Genomic DNA, 21,379 nt, shown 5'->3' on the forward strand with positions numbered 1-21,379 from the left:
GGCATCGAGCCATTCGACTATCGCGGACCGGTCGTTTGATTTGGGCTTTGACAGGCATAATGGGCCGACGCACCAGGCTTTCGGCCCGATGGCTTTATTCCAGTAGTCGAAATAAATAGCCTCCAGCTCGTAAAAGCTATTTACCAAAAGTCCGTGGCTACGCTTCAAGGCCTCCATCGACGCTTTTATGAACTCGTAGAAAGGGCCTTCGGGCTCCGCCACGTCGATCGGCGAGCACAAGTCGTGCGTGCTCAGCCTGATGTGAGGGAAGTCGGGGACTACAATGCAATTTTCAGGCCCATTGAGGCCCTCAAGGCGGTCGCTCGCCACGGCCCCTCCTCTGAAACCTGATGGAGGTGGTGGTCTAAAACATGACTGAACGTCCACCGAAAAATTACGCATCCCGCTAAGAGACAATCCGTCACCGCAGCGCGAATCTTTCAGACGACTTACCGCGGTCCAGGTGAGGAACCCGTCGGAGATAATGAAGCTGACCTTCGGCAAAGCCCGCAGTGCTTGCTCAAAGTGGGGTCGGAGTTGGCTGGCTGCGTCGACGAAAGGGAGGAATTGGTCCATCGACGAGAGCCCGTCGGTGCTCTCGACGTTGGGTGGGATGCCGGCGGTGCCTTGAGGGAACGGGAGCTCGACGACGTCGGCCTTGATCGGAGAAAGGGATTCACGAATGAAGGGAGCGTTTAAGGGAGTTGTAAAGAACGTGAATGTGGCGAGGCGGGATGAGGGGGACTGTGTGGCCTTTGGACATGAAGGGGATGATAGCGATGTGAGCGAGAGGAGAAACTGAACCCATGATTTATTTATTTATTTATTTTAGGAGTGTTTTTTAGTTAGCGGAGAGGATGCGAAATCGATTATATATAGAGTTTGAGGGGGTGTAAAAAAAAAGAAAGAAAGATTTTTAAATACGGTGCTTAAAAAGGTTGAAATCTAATTTGATTTGGAGGATGCGTGTATAGTTGTAGTGTTGATTCATAATTTATTGCTTGCTATTTATATGAAAATTAACATGGATGGTGAAATCAATGCGTAGGGTATTCATAATTATTGTTTGCTAATTAATGGATCTTGATTATTGCGGCGATTGATTGTATGGCAGGAAAAGAAAAATATTTCTTTCCAGAAGAAGGTAATTAATTTAGGCGTCCTAAAAATGAGCTGTGAAAATAAGAATATTGTAAGATCAAACTCTACGATAACATTATGGAATATACATGCAAATCTAATAAACGCTTTCTTTTTATGTGTTTAATTGTCTTTATATATACAAATATTTTTCTCGTGCTCCTTTGGTCTGTCTTACAAATAAAATGTCGCAATTACATGAGATGTAAAGGCTTCACATATTGATTTAATCTAAAACAACCTCGCGCTTAGACTTCAATCTTATTATGATGCTTGCGTTTAAAATTTTAGCTTAATAAGAAAAGTATATGTAGTTCTAAAATATCTATATAATATCTTAAGAATCTAAATATTTATTCTTAGAACAATCTTAAAACTCCATTAGAATTTCAACATAATTATTAAAAATATTAAATAAAGCAAGGAGAATTCGAGATAATATTTTGGGTAATTTGTATAAATAATTTATTTATTTTCTTAGGATCTCAGTTATATATTTTTAATAGGAATGTTTCTAAATTTATAAATCTGTTAGATGTTATACATTTTTTATTGTGTCTTATTTCTATTAATATTTAAAAGAGAAATACTAGTGAACCAAAAACCCCTCATTAAAAAAAAAAAATCATCAAAGATATGATATCAAATTAATAAATAACAAAAAAGAATTTGATAAATTCATCTATAGTATTTTAAGAGGAAGGTTAATTCATCAACTTTAAATATAATTTGACATAGGTATAATTTCATATTTATGATTTTAGGTTAATATTAGAAGAACCCCTTTAACTATGATAGATGTCTTAGAAAACCCTACTCAACTTTTTAATTGAGAAAATTACCTTAAAGTTTGGGCATATTATGGATAACCCCATTCAATTTTGAAAATCAGAGAAAAACTCCCTCAACTATTGGGTGTCTCACAAAAAACCCCTAATCTTTCACACTTTTCTCACCAAACCTCCCGGACATCATTTTGAAATGTAAAATAACTGAATATCCTTTTGAAAATCAATCCATTCAATTATAAAGAAACACCAACGAATAAAAAATAAAATGTATTACAGTGTTTTTGACCCTCTTTCTCATCTCTTTCTCTTATCCTCAAATATCAAGGTATTTTTTATGATTGAATGATATTTTGGTCTTTTTTCACTCATCTTTATTATGTGACATGCTAGACCTAATAATGTTAGCTTTTAGGACGTAAAGTGAAAAGAATTCATGCAGATGTCTCAAATTTTCAAACTTCAATGGGATTTCTCAAATTAAAATAGTTGAGAGGGGTTTTCTGACATGGACTCCTTATTTGAGGGGTGTTAAGTAAGGGAGTTCAAGGGGTTATCTTCAAATTTTCATTATTGAGTGAGGTTATTTATAATATGCTTAAATATTTATTGGGGGTGGCCAAGGGGGGTTAGCGGGGAGGGGTTCTCAATTTAAAGTAGTTTATGGGGTTTTCAAAAATTATGTAGATAAGCTCTTTACATAAGTTTTTTCTTTAATTTCAATATTTAGATATATAGTTATGAGATTTTTTTTAATTAAGGGTAGTTATAATCTAATAAGAACTACAAAATATTTTATTATTAGAATTTTATAATTATGGATAGTTTTAATTTGATGAGAATTGTTACGTGAATAAATGATTATGTGTCTATATGTCATCTTCTGATATGATAATGCATGTCGATATCAACCAAACCCTCTTAACTACTTTAATTTGAGAAAACTGCCCTAAAGTTTGGGCATATTATAGATAACCCCACTTAACTAAAATATCCTTTTGAAAATCAATCGATTCAAGTACAAATAAATTCCAACCAGTAAAAAAGGAACCATTTTAAATTGACAATAAATTTTGCCCTCCTTCTCCTCTCTTTCTCTTATCCTAAAAAATCAGAGTAAATTTTTATGATTGAGGGATAGTTTAGCCTTTTCTTAGCTACCTACTTGTTATGTGATATGATAGACCTAACAATATTAACTTTCATGACGTAAAGTGTGAAGAGTTCATGGGTTTTTTTAATTTTTAAACTTGAGGGAGTCGTTATATACAATAGGCTCAAACTTGACGGGGTTTCTTGAATTAAAATAGTTGAAGGGGGATTTTTGAGACTCACCCCATATTTGAGGGGGGTCAAGGGAGAAAATTTCAAGCACTTATCTAAATTTTTTGTAGTTGGGGGAAATTTCTAAAATTAGTCCATGATTTTATATAGAGAAGGCCTTTACATGTCAAATTCTTATGAATATAAGATTAGTTGTCCACATGTCATCTTACGATAGTATAAAGATTACATGTGAATACTTATAACATGACACATATTAACTTTTTATGTTTTTATAATATGACACATGTTTGTTTTCTCTGTGCTTTAGGAATTCCATCAATTTCTCTTTATATATAAAGGAGGGTTTCCATCTTGAATTTTTAGTTGTAACTAAAACCTAACGAACAAGTTATCATACATCAATTATCTAAACAAACAAAAAACTAGTTTTGAAAAAATTTGGTTCAAAATTATTTGGCATTAATTTTGTATTTACAAAACTATCCCAACGTTCCCGTTCCCAATAATGATGAAACTATCAATTTGAAAATTTTCCTTTGGTCCAATGATTCATATGTAGTCCCCCCCCTGTATAAACATATCCAGCAATTTTTTTAAAAAGGAAAAATTGTTTCAAGGCCCCAAAATCCAAAAAGTCATGTGACCCAGCCCCTCATACTTTTGGTTATGTGCTGCAGCCCCAAAATTTTGAATTTTTTTTGCCCAAACCCCTCTATCATGACTCCAGCTCATGTTTTCCTAAAAAACCCAATTTTACCCCTCCCAAAATCACTGTCATCTTCCCCCCAAAATCACACTTCTTCCTCCTCTTCCTTCCCCATCTCCTTCCTCCCTCCTCTGTCTCCTTCCTCCGCCGCTTCGACTCCCCCCCAGTCCTACAAGCGCTTTGTCAAGTCCTTCCGCCTCCTCGATGGCGACTCCTCCTCCCTCGTCGCCGACTGCTTCCGCGAGGTCCGCCCCACCCCCCCCCCCCCCGCCGTCAGCAGCACCAAGCGCCTCGAAATCTTCGACGACAAGAAGAAGGTCATGAGTTTTAGGATCGTGGGAGGCAAGCACAGACTGAGCAACTACAGGTCATGAGTTCTAGATTCAAGGCAACTCTTTCTTCTAAATTTTAGTCATCAATATGTACTGCAAATGTGGGTGCTTGATCAATGCCCACAAAGCGTTTGATGAAATGCTTGTTAAAGATGTGGTCAACACGGCTGCGCTTATAACTGGTTACTCACAGAATGATCATCCTAAAGAGGCATTGGAGTTGCTTCCTAAAATGCTCGTACTTGGATTGAAACCTAACGAGTTTACTTTTGCGAGCCTTTTGAAGGCCACTGGTTCTGCTGCAAGTGTTGGAATTGGGGGAACAATTTCATGCTTTAAGTGTTAAATATTCTTGCAACTTGAATGTGTTTGTTGGGAGTTCATTGTTGGATATGTATGCACGTTTTGGGAAGATGGATGAGCCTTGTTTTGTGTTTGATCGGTTGGATTCCAAGAACGAAATCCCATGGAATGCTCTAATTGCTAGATATGCAAGAAAAGAAGAAGGCGAGAAGGCTCTTAAAGTGTCAACTATTTTACGGTGCTTGTTAACTATATTCAGGTTCATGTTAACTATTTGAAGGTTCTTGTTAACTATATTCAGGTTCATGTTAACTATTTTAAGGTGATTGTTAACTATATTCAGGTTCATGTTAACTATTTTACGGTGCTTGTTAACTATATTCAGGTTCATGTTAACTATTTGAGGGTGTTTGTTAACTATATTCAGGTTCATGTTAACTATTTTAAGGTGCTTTGTTAACTATATTCAGGTTCATGTTAACTATTTTACGGTGCTTGTTAACTATATTCAGGTTCATGCCAATGGGAGAGGAGACTTCAAACTGACATCCAAATGGCAAAGCAAGCTCTTTGTGATGCTTTATCCGTTGAAAGGAAGCCTGAAGCTTTAACATGTTATCTGTGTAACTTAACAAGCTATCAAAAAAAGTTAACATGTTACCTGTGTAACTTAACAATCTAACAGAGTAACTTAACAAGCTAACAAAAGTATTTCAATAGTTAATGACTTATATAAGTATTTAAATAGTTAATAGGACAAATTTGTGCATCAATTTTATATCACATTTTCATTATAGTTCACATCCCTACAAAAGTATTTCAGTTCATATACACAGTTACTACATACATACAAAAATATTTAGCTATTACATCTACGTTTAAGGCAAGATGAAAGCCAAATAACATTGTGCCTACTGAGGCACCAGATTAAGGAAAAGGCCCAGATGGAATTACATTAGTGTAATAATTCATAACTTCACAATACACTGATACTCGTTTTCATCTTGATGCAACTAATCTGAAGTCTGGGGAGGATGTGGATTGTGGCAAGAGGATCTCTCTGTTGGGCCACATTGTGCAATTCCAGGTGGATGCCATAACCTAAAACAAGCCAAAAAAACCCAAAACAATCAATCTTTTCCCCTCTTTTTAATATTTATTTATTTATTGAATTTAACTGGAAAATCAATGAGAAATACCTTGAAGGCAATGCAGTCATGGGTTTTGTTGGATAACAGGACATAACACGAGATCTCCTTCTCTAACTCAACTAATTAAACAAAAAAAACCTGAAATTAGGCGAAGAACTGAACCCGACAAGATGAGGGTGGCCGATGTGGCGGTGGTGGCGGAGTTGAGGAGGCTGTGGAGGATGACCCGAAATGTTGAGGAGGGGCACGACGGGTGCTGGAGCGGCGACGGCGGCGGCTGCGGCGTTGAGGGAGGTGGTAACACCTTATGAGGCGGCGCTGGAGTTTGAGAGAGAGGGAGTGGAGTTGGACGAGACGAAGAAGAGCGGAGCAAGAGGAGGAAGAAGGAGAAGATCTGGAGAAGAAGAAGATCTAGAAAAGAAGAAGAGGGGTAGTTTGGGGATTTATTTTCTTGGAAATTGTAATAAGGACTGAATCACATAGAATTTTCATTTTTGGGGCTGCAACACATAACCAAAAGTATGAGGGGCTGGGTCATATGACTTTTTGGATTTTGGGGCCTTGAAGCAATTTTTCCATTTTTTTATGAATACCCAACACTTATTTAAAAGAACAGTTATAGAATTTCTTATAATTTTAACACAACCATTGCATATTAAACGTTTTGAAAATAATCAATCCCAACTTTCTCAATTTATCTGAATGCGTAGATGGAGTATGAAATTATGTGTATTATTTTGAGTGATATATGTATAAGCTTTTACTGTTTTTAAAATTTTAAACGTGACAAAATCCTTCTTTTATTAAAAGTTGGTCCATGTATTAGGGCTTTATACTCAAATTGGTCCCCTCACTTTATTTGTTTTCTCAGTTTAGTCCTTATACTCCTCATTAGAGGTAAACTTAACCCTTTTTAAACATCCGTTAAAAATTCTTTTAAATAAAAAATTAGAAGGAAAAAATTGCCCTATAAAATACCTCAAAAACCAATTAAATCATAAAACAGCTGATCAAATAAAAAGACCTTAAAAAGCTGATCATATAAAAGTGCCTCAACGACTGATTATACATTTCCTGTTAAACTAACCATAGACATCAAGGTGGAACGAACAGGCTGGCAAGCCTTAGGCGTGATAAATGAAAGAATCGAATCGAATACTGAGATGTTAATATTTATATTTGTTCAAATTCGAAACCGAATTCAAATATCCATGTCAGCAATTTTTGAATTCGAACTCGAATACTAGGTATTTGATAAATATTCATGAATATTCATGTATATTTATCGAATGTCAAACTAGATTCGTTTTGCTAAAGAATTTAACTTTTAAATAATATTTAAATTTATAAATAAAAATTATTTCTTTATACTGATGATGTATATATAATTAATTCAAATATTTCATTAGAAAAATGGTTTAAGATTCTTTAAATTTCTCAAAACTAGTATATAGAACTTAAGTAGAAAATATAAGTAGGTTGAAAATATAAAAGTATATGTGTAATAATAAAAATTATAAGCAATCAAATTTTAAACGAATATTTGCTAAACAAACGAATCGAATATACCCTTAGTTAAATTCTATTCGTTAATGAACTCGAATACTAAATATTATTTATTTAGTGTTAAATGAATTACCGAATCAAATATGACTAAATAGTTAGTTGAATAATTAACAAACTATTTGTTAATTATTTAGTTTGTTTCCACCCCTGGCAATAGGGTTGGCAAACCATATCCATATCCGAAGGAATATCAGTAACCATATTCGTTAGGATACAGATATGGTTACTACGGATATGGTTACTCAAATCTATAACTGATAGGATATAGTTACAGATATGGTTTGTCGTGAAATATTTGTAACCGTATCCAAAATATCTGAATACATATTAGTCATATTGTTATAATGGTTTTAGTCTTTTAGATTATGGATATGAGGTTAATTTTGACAATCAAGATATCCAATGTTAGCTTTTCAGATATAATGAACATATTAATGAACTCTTTTGTATCACATGAACTATATTTTTTCTCTACAATATCTAGGTTTTTCATATCCGTTTATATCCACATACATTTCTGCTTATATATTCGCATATATATCTATATTCGTATCCGATTTTAGCGGACATAGACATGAATTTTCCTTACTGAGGTATATCCATATTCGTATCTGTATCCGTATCCGAAATGAGTAAGCGAATATGGATATTGTAAGCATCGTATCCGAGCCGTATCTAAACTGAATCCACCCCTACCTGGCAGACCTAATCCCAGATGTCAGAGAGCTCATCACTATATATTACGTAGAGTCGACAGGAAAAAAAATCACATTTTTAAGAGTCAAAAAATAACAATTTTAAAAGTCTTAGAACTTTCACCTCTCTCTCTCTCTCAACTCATGCAACGGATCCAAGCTAGGAGGATTAAGGAAGAGGAAGGGGAAAGCACACAGCAGTGAATCAGTTTAAAGAGGTGGAAGTACAGATGCGGGGTTAGGATTTCAAGTTTTGCATATACTAACACTTTTCCCCCCTTTTTAATTGAAACAACGAAAGTACTCTTTTAAATTGCTCATGGTAACTTATTTAAAAAAAAAGATGAAATTTACTGATGGAGAAGTTGATGATTGGAAAAAATGAAAGTTCTCCTTTAGGATACATTTAGCTGAGGCTGTTGTGCGCAGCGGGGATTTCGGTAAAGTTTCTGGTGCACAATAAGAGAGAAAGATCCAATAAGAATTTCCGTCTCACCAAAGAAACAAGAATCTGAAGCGAATATCTCAACAAAGTGAGATATCGGCTCTTCCTCTCATCAGTTCTAGGATTGACTTGTCGAGGGATCCTAAAAAACTATTACAATGGCCACAAACACAAACAAACAAATTTTACGTGGTTCGGCAAATTGCCTACGTCCACGGGGCAAGGAGGGGGGGGTCTACTATTAGAGGGAGAGATACAACTAGGGTTTACAATCTCAAAACCTAAACCCTCTGACAAACTCTCAGATCCCTCACATAAATACTCTCTCAAAGGATGACAAAACCCTCTCAAAAGCCGGTAACTCCTCTGCGTTTCTTCTCAAAAAAAAGAGAGCAGCTTTCGCACCTCTGCCTTGCACACGCACTGTCGTCGTTTTTTTCTCTAATTTTTCTCTATGTCGTCCTTTCCTTGCACGCCCAAGCACAGCCGCAAGCACCCCTTGCACTTTGCTTCTGCAGCCGCCAAAAGACTCCCTGCACCCCCTCAATTGCACACTCGAAACCCTAGACAACCTTAGGGTATTTATAGGGTTATCATTGACTCTCTTGTTTGCAGTCGTGGGCCGCATCGGAAACAAGCCGCATCCGCTGTGAAAGAGAGATAGTTAATTCACAGGTGGACCCTATGTGAATTAACTTCACGCGTTCACAATTCTCCACCTCAGCGAAGTTTTCTCAAAACTGAACCGACACCAACCAAACCAAATGTCTCACTTGTTGCGTCCAGTACGAAGTGAAACAATTCACGATAACGGACTCAATCCAACCAAACCAAATGTCTCACTTGTTGCGTCCAGTACGAAGTGAAACAATTCACGATAACGGACTCAATCCACAACAAGTCGAGAACCCAAATGAGAATGCAAACACTCTCCAAATGTCGATATCAACTCACCAAATCGATCTCACCCCTATCAAAATCAACTAATCCAAACCGGATGCATCATAAATGACTGCCTACGTAACCTCTTGCCCAAGGAATCAAGCCTTACGTAGTTCATCCAAATGGCCGCGAAAGACCTCAATCCAATAGAAGAGTTCGCAACCCTTCTTCAATATCATCAACTCTGCAGCTGATAGCACCTCCAATGGCCCCAAACTGAAACAATCCAAACACCTCCACCTGAGATAAACCAATGATCATATTCAGACTACATCTATCAGCTGCACTCGAATCAAAACCCAGCTCATCATCTGCACCCAAATCCAAATGATCCCTAAGTTGTGTCACCTCAGCTGGAATCCCAAACAATGCAGTATGATCTGGAGTAATCTTCACCCAACATGGAGTAGCATCACACTCCACCCGCTGCGATACATCTAAAGTCTGTCCAAAACTCTTCACCTGCTGAGAGTCAAATAGCTTCCTCATCGAAGCCTCAACCGAAGTGACACTACCAGACCATGTTGGCCTTCTTGTTTTGATGATGATTTACAAACAATTTACTACTAATGTTGTTTGTCTAGTGTTTGTGTATTCCTATGTATTGTAGACAAACAACGTTGTTGGAGGTTGGATGGATTGAGCCTACACGATCATATCAAGAGGAGGTTGGCGGAATTGTGGAGTGAAGCATCGTACAATTCAAGTTCAAGATCCAAGTTTAGCTTCATCCGCAACGTGTACCAAGTTGAGCTACAATGAAGATCAAGATCAAGCTTGGGTAATCTAGTTTAGATTTTATATTATGTGCGTTTAATACTCTAAGCTCAATATCATATACACACACAATATTGGATTTTCTCACAAAATGAGCTATTTTGAGAAAACTTTGTGATATTGTTTTATTGACCATGTTTACTTTATATTCATGTGTTATAATGTTTATGGAGACATTTCATAAAGTTTCAATATGCGTTTAAACTCTTTTTGTCAAAAACATATTCTTAACAAATTCATATTCATGCATGTTTTTACAAAATAATGAGTTTTCACAATTGAGAAATGAAAATTGAAAAATTATTTTTGTAACATGTTTGTTTTCATGTTTATAAATATTTTGCAAAGTTTCATCAAGTTTGGAATTGATTTGTTATGTTTAATGGAATTTACAAAATCATGTTTTTCATTCGTGCATGTTCGTGCATGTTTTACAAAACAGATGAGTTTTCATAAATGGGAAGTGATATTCAAGAAATTCTTTCTTTGACATGTTTAGAAACTTTTTGGAGTTTATTTACTGTGCCAAATTGATTTTACAAAATCGTGTATGTCTGCAGTTTTTCAGAAACTGTAAATCTGTGTTCAAACATTTATTTCTCTCAACTGGGAAATGGTTTTTCAGAAATTCTTTCTCTAACATGTTCTTATACATGTCTAGAACCTTCCCTCAAAATTTCATAATTTTTGGATCTGTTTTACTATTTTTAACTGATTTTATAAAACTGGATATACCTGCTACAGTAACGGCGGTCGACCGGAAATTCTCCCGGTCGACCGACGAACTCTCTGTTCGTTTTCTCCGTTTGGAACCTGGATCGCGGTCGACCGCGAGAACCGTTGCTTTCCCAACGGCTATTTTCTGAGCTGATTTTTTCTGGGCTTTTTTGTCATTTTGTTTGGTTCTTTTGGCTGAGGTTTTGGAGGCTATAAATACCCTCTTTAATCTCAGCTCTCATGTAAGAAAGAATGTTTTAAAGAAGTTTTTAAACAAGGGTGTTAAAAAGAGTTTAAGCTTGTTTTAAGCTTGTTTAAGGGTTTGGTTTAAAGCAGTTTTAGCTTTCACAAGTGGAGGAGATTATCTTATTGTTTGGACCTCAAATTTCCATCTCTCCATCTTGATCTAGAGAAGTTTTCCTAAACTCAACTTTAGCTTTACATTTATATACTTGTTTGATTATCATTGTTCTTAAGCTAGATTTTATATTTGAGTTTAGTTTAATTTTGATTTCACTCATTGTTACACACACCCACTTTGAGCTTATTGTATTTGCATACATAGTATATTAGGGTTGTGAGAGATTGTAACATTGAGTTGTGCTTCATTGTGTTCTCATCTATTGTAGAGAACAAATTTATATTTGTTACATTGTGAGTGGTGTAAGGTTTTCGGTGAGCTAGAAAACCGAGTGTGTTGTGAAGTTTTCGGTGAACTAGAAAACCGATTGTGAGGAGTGACGTTGATCGGTGAGCGTTGAAAGCCGATACTGTGAGGTGTAAACGTTATTCGGGTGAACGTAGAAAACCCGGTTGTGATAGTGGATTTCTCCCCGGGAGTGGGGAGCGGAGACGTAGGACGCAAGGTCCCAACTCCGTGATCATATCTCTTGTTTGAGTTTGTCTTTGGCATATTTGTTTTTGCATTTATCTTATATCGCCAATTGTGCATTACTCATTTATTTCATCCACTATCTTGTTTAGATTATTTACCCTTGTGTTGTTTATATATCCCCCTTGTGTTAGTTTATATATCCTTGCATATATATATATATTTCATCATATAGGATATATCTCATTGTTTACATTGCTTATCCTAGCTCATATATCTTGTGGTATTTCATACTTACTAGGATAACTTGTTAATTAGTTTTAATTGGCATTTAATCGGATTAGATTAGCATAAGACCCTAATCACCCCCCCTCTAGGGTCCAACACTTTGTACTTTCTTTTCCCTCCAGTGTAAGTAGACTGATAATGGTTTTCAAAAACATCAAATTTAACTTGCTGCCTCTGTTTAACTTCATCGCATTGAACTTTTTGTTAGTGTGGACCTCGAGTTTAAAGTTTGTAATATTTGAAAAAAAATTATTTCATTTTTCTGATTTCTGTATTGATTATTGGTTGGTGTCTTCTGAAAAACAATGCAGATAGCAGACCTACGCTTATCGCTATATTTGAGTTTAGTTTGATTTTGATTTTACTCATTGTTACACACACCCACATTGAGCTTTTAGTATTTACATACATAGTATAGTTGGGTGGTGAGAGATTGTAACTTTGAGTTGTGCTTTCATTGTGTTCTCATCTATTGTAGAGAACAAATTTGTTGTATTTACTTTGTGAGTGTTGTAAGGTTTTCGGTGAGCTAGAAACCGAGTGTGTTGTGAGGTTTTCGGTGAGCTAGAAACCGAGTGTGAGGAGTGACGTTGATCGGTGAACGTTGAAAACCGACATTGTGAGGGTGAGTGTGAACGTTGATCGGTGAGCGTTGAAAACCGACACTGTGAGGTGTAAACGTTATTCGGGTGAGCGTAGAAAACCCGGTTGTGATAGTGGATTTCTCCCCGGGAGTGGGGAGCGGAGACGTAGGACGGAAGGTCCGAACTCCGTGATCATATTGCTTGTTTGAGTGTGCTTTGGCGTTCATTCATATTTATGTTCATATCTTATATCGCCATTGTCATTAGCTCATTATCTATATCATCCACTATCTTGTTTAGATTGTTTACCCCTTGTGTTAGTTTACATATCCTATACATATATCATATTGTATATCTCTTTGATAGGATATATCATCTTGTGTTAGCTCATATATCCTTGCATATATCTCATAGTATATCTCATTGCTAGGATATTTACCTTTGTTCATTTTGCTTATTCTTGCACATAACTCTTGTATATCTATCTTGCAAGAATACAACTTGTTAATTAATTTTAATTGGCATTTAATCGGATTAGATTAGCATAAGACCCTAATCACCCCCCCTCTAGGGTCTAACAATTGGTATCAGAGCTTGGTGCTCTTTGATTTAAGGTCTAATCGCCTTGAGTTAAAGATCCAAGTTAGCTTATTGTGCTAATCTAATTTTGAGCTTTATTTGTATCTTGCTTGCCTTTTATATTATGGATATGCATGGTTTAGGTTATGCCATCAATATTGCTCCTAGATTAGATAATTTCCCTATGCCCAATGGTGTGTTAGATTTAAACTTTTTGTTCAATCTAAACACTTTGATTTATGGGAAATTATAGATGATGCTTATATTGTGCCCACTTTGGAGAAATCTAAGTGGAATAAGAATGATCATCGTATGTTTACAATGAACAATATTTTGTTAAAATATTTGCTAAATGCTTTTAATTCATCTATGTCTAACAAGTTTGTTCATTTTGATAGTGCTTACAAACTTTGAAAATTTATAGAAGCACATCAAGGGGACTTGGAGGCGATCCAACAAGCTTTGGAGAATCCGACTTCAAGTTCATACGGAGCATCATGCACACGGCCACTAGGCGATAGCCCTAGTGAGGTTTGCGAGTTCGAAACCATTAATGATTTACCTAATGATGAACTTGCTTGTGCTAGTGAAAAATTGTTGCATGCCTATAACTTATTGCATAAAAATTTTAATGATTTAAAAAGCAAGCATGATGTTTTAAAATCCGATCATGAGAAGCTAGTGTCCAAATTTGATGTCATTGAAAATGAAAATACTATGCTTAAAGAAAGCAATGACTTATTAAATTTGGAAAATGGAAATTTGATTTCATCTATTGCTAGCCTATCTCATGCTAAGATTGATGCCATGTTAGAAGTAGAGAACATAAAGAATGATACAGCTTCTTTTATAAATAACTATTTATGTTCTACTTCTAAAAATGCATATGTGCCTAAAAATGAAGATTTGAATCTTATGAAAAATAGTATTTCATCTTTAGATTCAACTTTGAAAATATGCATTAATAATCATAAGAGGCTTATGGACATGTGTGCCAAGACTAAGTCAAAATCATCCACTCATTATGCACACATGTATAGCAAAACTTATAAGTGTTCTATTTGCGGCCGTCAAGGTCATTTAGCTAAGTTTTGTTATGATGCACACAAACATAAGAATTCTAATGTTCCTTGTGCATCTCATATAGCTTCTTCATCTTGTACACTTACACATTCACATGCTCATTCTCACAAAGTTCATCATAAGCATGCTAGTGTGTTCAAGTGTGATTATTGTGGTCGTTTTGGTCATTTGGCCAAATATTGCTTTGATTTGAAAAGAAAATCTCATTTGACAAATGCTTCCAATAGACCACATGTTTTTAAATGTGATGTTTGTGGTAGGTTTGGACATCTTGCTAAATTTTGTTTTGATATACAAAAAGCTTCTAAATTGCAATATGTTCCAAATAGACCATTGTTTAAGAATGTTTCTCATTTGCAAAATAATTTTAAAAGAAAATCTTTATTTGCAAATGATTCCCGTGCACGAGCTAATGGTCCACAAAAACAAATGGATCTCTTTCATTGCACAAATTGCAATCGGAAGGGTCATTTGAATGAATATATTCTTTCTCTGACATGTTTATCTACATGTTTAGAAACTTTCCTCAAAATTTTACTATTTTTGGAGTTGATTTACTGTGCCCAATTGATTTTACAAAATCGTGTATGTCAGCAGATTTTTAGAAACTGTATATCTGTGTTCAAACATTTATTTCTCTCAACTGGGAAATTCTTTTTCATAACTTCTTTCTCTAACATGTTCTTATACATGTCTAGAACCTTCCCTCAAAATTTCATAATTTTTGGAGCTGTTTTACTATTTTTAACTGATTTTATAAAACTGGATATACCTGCTACAGTACCGGCGGGGGGGGGGGGCCGCTCCCGGTCGACCGACGAACTCTCTGTTCGTTTTCTCCGTTTGGAACCTGGATCGCAGTCGACGCGAGAATTTCGGTCGACCGCCGCTCTGCCAATGTGACCGTTGCTTTCCCAACGGCCTACTTTTTGCGCTGATTTTTCTCGGGCTTTTTTCATCTTTGTTGGGTTTTTTGGCCTCTTTAATCTCAGCTCTCATGTAAGAAAGAATGTTTTAAAGAAGTTTTTAAACAAGGGTGTTAAAAAGAGTTTAAGCTTGTTTTAAGCTTGTTTAAGGGTTTGGTTTAAAGCAGTTTTAGATTTCACAAGTGGAGGAGATTATCTTATTGTTTGGACCTCAAATTTCCATCTCTCCATCTTGATCTAGAGAAGTTTTCCTAAACTCAACTCTAGCTTTACATTTATATACTTGTGTCTTGATCTAGAGAAGTTTTCCTAAACTCAACTCTAGCTTTACATTTATATACTTGTTTGATTATCATTGTTCTTAAGCTAGATTTTATATTTGAGTTTAGTTTAATTTTGATTTCACTCATTGTTACACACACCCACTTTGAGCTTATTGTATTTGCATACATAGTATATTAGGGTTGTGAGAGATTGTAACATTGAGTTGTGCTTAATTGAGTTCTCATCTATTGTAGAGAACAAATTTATATTTGTTACATTGTGAGTGTTGTAAGGTTTTCGGTGAGCTAGAAAACCGAGAGTGTGTTGTGAAGTTTTCGGTGAACTAGAAAACCGATTGTGAGGAGTGACGTTGATCGGTGAGCGTTGAAAACCGATACTGTGAGGTGTAAACGTTATTCGGGTGAACGTAGAAAACCCGGTTGTGATAGTGGATTTCTCCCCGGGAGTGGGGAGCGGAGACGTAGGACGGAAGGTCCGAACTCCGTGATCATATCTTGTGTTTGAGTGTGCTTTGGCGTTTATTTATACTTGTGTTTATAATTCTTGTCGTCATTGTCATTAGCTCATTATTTATATGATCCACTATCTAGTTCATATTGTTTACCCTTGTGTTAGTTTATATATCCTTGCATATATATTTCATCATATATGATATATCTCATTGTTTACATTGCTTATCCTAGCTCATATATCTTGTGGTATTTCATACTTGCTAGGATAACTTGTTAATTAGTTTTAATTGGCATTTAATCGGATTAGATTAGCATAAGACCCTAATCACCCCCCCCCCTCTAGGGTCTAACAGACCAAACACCTAATTGAGTTTTACCTCCTATCACAGCAGTTGACAACTCTTTAGTAAGATGGCTCGAATATGTCAAAGCCTCAGTCCAGAAACTCTTCTGTAGACCATTGCTTGACAACAAACACCGATCCTCGTTCAGCAAGGTACGGTTCTCCAATTTTACCACCCTATCTGGTTGTCCCAAGATTTTCTTTCCAACAAAGTGTCTGAAAATGCCGTGAGCTCGGCTCCAATACAGAAACATGTCCATCTTGTACCTCCCACCAAAATCAGAATGAAGTACCTTCACCTTTCTGTCTATTACACACTTCTTCAATCTGTTGGAGACTACTAGGACTTTCTCCAATGGGGATTTGGTTGCAACCTAAACACGCTTAGAACAGCCACCAACAAAGGAAACCAAACGCCTATTACCTCTCAATGATGCCCCCTTGGGAGGCCCCCAAACATCCACGTGAACTCCTCCAGAACGATCCTTAGCATGGTGATTAGAGGTGCCAAATTTCACCTTGATCTTCTTGCTCACATCAACATGTTCACTGGACTTTAAACTGCAGGTCTTCGCACTCTCTTTTAATCTATGCAAGGAATCAATACTGGAATGGTCAAGCCCCAAATATCGCAGTCTAGTCGAATCAATAGAAGTCGCCACTTCTCCACCTGCCACTATACCTCCAGTCAAGTAATACAGGTTATTCCTCCTGACGCCCTTCATCACAATCTGAGAGTCTTCCACAATCTTGAGAACCATGTCCTCAATTCGAACATTCAGACCCTCTCCAACCAAAGCTCCAATCGAGATCAAGTTCTTCCTTAAGGAAGTAACATATCTCACATCATATAATTCCCCAACAGTCTCGTCAAACATCTTAATGCGAATTCTTCCTAACCTAAGGATCTGACATGCACGGTTATCGACCATGTACACCACACCACTATCCAACTTCTCAAAAGTGAAGAATCATTCCCTTCTAGGGCACACATAATAGGCCGCACCACTATCCAACATCCATTCAGATTCCTCCGAATAGCTATCTGTAGGACTGATAGAAAGCGAATAAATAGAAGAATCAGAAATATTACCATCCGATATAACGATGTTTGCTTTTGATGATGATTGCTTTCTTTTTCCTTTCTGCTTATTCTTCATCCATTCGTCGAGCTTTGGACAATCTTTCTTCCAGTGACCAGTCTCCTTGCACCAAGCACACTGATATTTTCCAATTGTAGGATGTCCTACTCTAGACTGTGACTTCTAATTCTTCCGATTTGGACCCTTCCCTCTTGCGACCAACGCCTCTGCTACCGGCTCAACTGAAGCCTCCTTATCCTTCTTTCGAAGCTGATAGTTCACAAGTGCAGCAGTCACCTCACTATACGAAAGAGATGTCTTCCCATTAATCAGAGTAAGAACGAAGGTCTCATATTCCTCATCGGGTAAGGAACTTAACAATAGCAACGCCTTGTCCTCATCTTCAATCTTGACATCCACATTCGCCAAATCCGCAAGAAGCTTTGTGTATGTGTTCATGTGATCACAAATTGAGGTTCCCTTCTTCAATTGGAAACGATAAAGTCTCATCTTCAAATGCAAGCGGTTCTCAACACTCTTTGTCAGATACTTGCTTTCGAGAATCTCCTAAATCTTCTTCGCAGAAGTCTCATTCATCACATCATATTTTAGATCTTGAGTCAAATAAGATCTAATCACACCATACGCCGTTCGATTCATCTTCTTCCAAACCTTCTCTTCAATATCATCTGGTCTGCCATCTAACTCCAAGGTATCCTCCAAATTCTGCGCGTTCAGCGTATCCAAAACCTCGCATCTCCATAATCCAAAGTTGTTTATGCCATTAAACTTCTCCACATCTATCTTCATAGAGTGGATATTCAAACTCTGAATGGTCTTCACGCTAGAAGCACCACCCTCGACACCTGAAGCACCTTCTTTCCCCGACATCTTTCTCAACGAACCAACGAACGAAGAATAGATCCAAAACTAAAAAGATAGAGTCTTTTACCAAAAGTTCCAATCTTTATCACCAAACAAAGCCCTAGACGAGCTTTCAAATCGATCTACTCCTCCAAATAGCCCAAACGTAGCCCGAGCTCTGATACCACTTGTTGTGCGCAGCGGAAATTTCGGCAGAGTTTTTGATGCACAATAAGAGAAAGATCGCTAAAAGAATTCTCGTCTCACCAAAGAAATAAGAATCTGAAGCGAATATCTCAACAAAGCAAAATATCGGCTCTTCCTCTCATTAATTCTAGGAATAACTTATCGAGGGATCCTAAAAAACTATTACAATGGCCACAAACACAAACAAACTAATTTTACATGGTTCGCAAACTGCCTACGTCCACGGGGCAAGGAGGGGAGAGATCTACTATTAGAGGGAGAGATACAACTAGGGTTTACAATCTCACAACCTAAACCCTCTCACGAACTCTCAGATCCCTCACACAAATACTCTCTCAAAGGATGACAAAACCCTCTCAAAAGCCGGCAACTCCTCTACGTTTCTTCTCAAAAAAAGACAGCAGCTTTCGCACCTCTGCCTTGCACACGCACTGTCGCCGTTTTTTCTCTAATTTTTCTCTATGTCGTCCTTTCCTTGCGCGCCCAAGCACAGCCGCAAACACCCCTTGCACTTTGCTTCTGCAGCCGCCAAAAGACTCCCTGCACGCCCTCAATTGCACACTCGAAACCCTAGACAACCTTAGGGTATTTATAGGGTTGTCATTGACTCTCTTGTTTGCAGTCGTGGGCCGCATCCGCTGTGAAAGAGAGATAGTTAATTCACAGGTGGACCCCACGTGAATTAACTTCACGCGTTCACAGAGGCGACTTACAAAAAAGATCAATATGGATATGAATCATACAATATGTGTGTTGTGTGAAAATTATTTACTCAAAGGAAACAATTGTGAACTGAGATATCATTTTGACATCAGTTAATCTATGAGTTTAGCAATTAAGTTTCCCCTCCATCAACTGCCCCATAACTATACTTGGATTTCATTTTTTAGAACTACTATTCGAGCAATTTCCTGAAATGTATAAGCATCTCTTTGACTTGTACTTCAAGATTGTAGATCATATACGTTGAAGGAGAACAAGATAAACAACTTTCAACAGAAGTCAAAAAAAAAAAAAGATGAACAAATTTTCATATAGAAATCAAAAGTATAGGGATGAGGATAATATGGTCATAAGTAAAAAAAGTTAACACCCAAAATTTAACACATGTTAAAAAAAGGACCGTAGTCAGCAATTGAGACGTGGCACGAGGACTAAATTGAGGAAAAATAAAGTATGAGAATCAATTTAAGTATAAAGCCCAAATAGAATCTACAAAAAAAAATTCACCAAAATTCACCAAAAAAAATTCACCAAAATTATTTGATACTACTCTTTTTGCATTGTAAAGATGCCTTCTGCATCCAATGTATCTCAATAAATGGAAATTACATTATTTAAATGATTAATAATTTTATATTGAATTATAATTATAAAATCATCCAAGGTCAAAATGTCAAGAAATAAAGGTAAAATAATTAAAAACTAATAGAATCTACAAAAGAAAACATGTTATCAAGACAAGTTCACAGATGGTGAAACTAAATCAAAAGCATTAAACCAATTCCCCCCCCCCCCCCCCCCAGCATGTGTCAGTGACACATTCCACCATTAGTCTCCGTCACTGTCCACAGCTTGTCTTGAGTTATACAGCACAGAAAAGCTCTACAGATACCATACTTCTTCAAGGACGAGCATATATAGGGGATATATGAGAGAAAATGTCACATAAATCGGGAGTCAGAATGACACATCATCCAGATTTAAGCTTGAAAAGAAATCAAAATGAATGCATCAGCAAACAAGATCATATCTTTTAGAGTATCATTGTCACTGTTTCTGTGCAGCACAGTACATGAAAATTAAGCAGGGAAAAAAAAATCTGGGCTTGACATATTGCACGTAACAGCTTCAAAACCATGGATTATTGATACCATCAAAATTTGTGCGTTTCAAAGTTTGGGGGAGAGAGTAATAAGAAGCCTGAGCTAATCAAAGGGGGGCAAAAAGAAATAACGAGCCATCCTGAAAACCTAATACTGTGGTATAAAATTGCAAAAAAAAAAGTTGTAAGATACATCTGTTGAAGAGCTTCTTCTGAACTTCAAAGTATATTTATTTTCGTGATGAGTATTTGTGGAAATTTCTATGCTGATGTACCAGGTAAATCTTCAGTGGATGGAGTTTGATTAGGATGCAATTTTGGAGAAGATTTAGTCACAACTGGTGGGGGTGGCCTGTTCGGTTGAACCTGCTCAGTTTTTTCTGGCGGAACTTCAAACTGCATTGATTAATAAGATAATATTAGAAATTCACTTGATCAATAAAAAAAAACATAATTCTATTGAAAATATGTAAAGAAACATGGTCAGTGTAAGAATGGAAAATTACTTTGGTGCAGCTTCATAGCAAAACAAAACATGGTTGGATATGATTTAATCTTTTTTTTCTTTTTTAAAAAAAATTAATCAATTTTTTATTATTTTACTTCTAGGCGAGATGACCATATTCGTGCAAAGTTACTGCAAAATTGAGAAGAAAAACGAAATTCTGGTCTTACTATAATGAAGAGCGGGTGGTAAAGAAATGACGTATCACTGAAAGAAGAGCGGCATCAAAACTATTGAAACAGTGTCAGATTAGCCTCCATCCAGCATGGAAGTAATGTGTATGGCTTATATCCACATATATACCTTGCTGTAAGAAAAGGAGAGAAGAATTGACACCTTCAATAGAATGAGTCTGATACTCTGTACAGGCAGACTTTCACAGATCACAATAAGTCCGTTAACTGAAATTTTGCCCCCACTCATCTTAATCGAGAACGCTTGAATTATCCAGAAACAAGTTAATCCAATATTAATATTGCAGAGATATCCTGCTCTAGCCTGTCACTTTCTTAGACATAATATTCTCTATTTCTCTAGCACATGTCAGCCTTATACCTGTTTAACTAGACAATTTAGTGCAGAATATTTACAATATTTATCTTCCTACAATGGTATATAATTGGTGTCATGGTGTCTGTCTGTGTGTTTGAGGTGTGGGTGTGAGTGTGTTGGGGG

At 36.6% G+C, this 21,379-nt stretch overlaps 2 protein-coding genes across 4 annotated transcripts in view; both read right to left on the bottom strand.

Annotated features, from left to right (window-relative positions):
- Positions 1 to 808, bottom strand: part of LOC109842225 (UDP-glycosyltransferase 90A1-like) — a 1,373-nt gene extending 565 nt beyond the window's left edge. The window contains 2 exon segments of the mRNA XM_020411127.1: positions 19 to 733; positions 735 to 808. Of these exon segments, the coding sequence (XP_020266716.1) occupies positions 19 to 733; positions 735 to 808 (789 nt within the window).
- LOC109840305 overlaps positions 18,647 to 21,379 on the bottom strand; it is a 7,165-nt gene continuing 4,432 nt past the window's right edge. The window contains exons 5-6 of one of the 3 annotated variants that reach the window (XM_020408887.1): positions 20,475 to 20,595; positions 18,647 to 19,012 (exon numbers count right to left, since the gene is read on the bottom strand). In XM_020408887.1, coding sequence (XP_020264476.1) covers positions 18,975 to 19,012; positions 20,475 to 20,595 — 159 coding nt within the window. In that variant the 3' untranslated portion in view covers positions 18,647 to 18,974. Of the gene's footprint in view, positions 19,013 to 20,083; positions 20,354 to 20,474; positions 20,596 to 20,874; positions 21,012 to 21,379 lie in introns of those variants that run through there. The other 2 variants (XM_020408886.1, XR_002246861.1) reach the window with 2 other exon arrangements.

The sequence above is a fragment of the Asparagus officinalis genome, chromosome 5, assembly GCF_001876935.1.
Source record: "Asparagus officinalis chromosome 5, Aspof.V1, whole genome shotgun sequence".
Lineage (NCBI taxonomy): Eukaryota > Viridiplantae > Streptophyta > Magnoliopsida > Asparagales > Asparagaceae > Asparagus > Asparagus officinalis.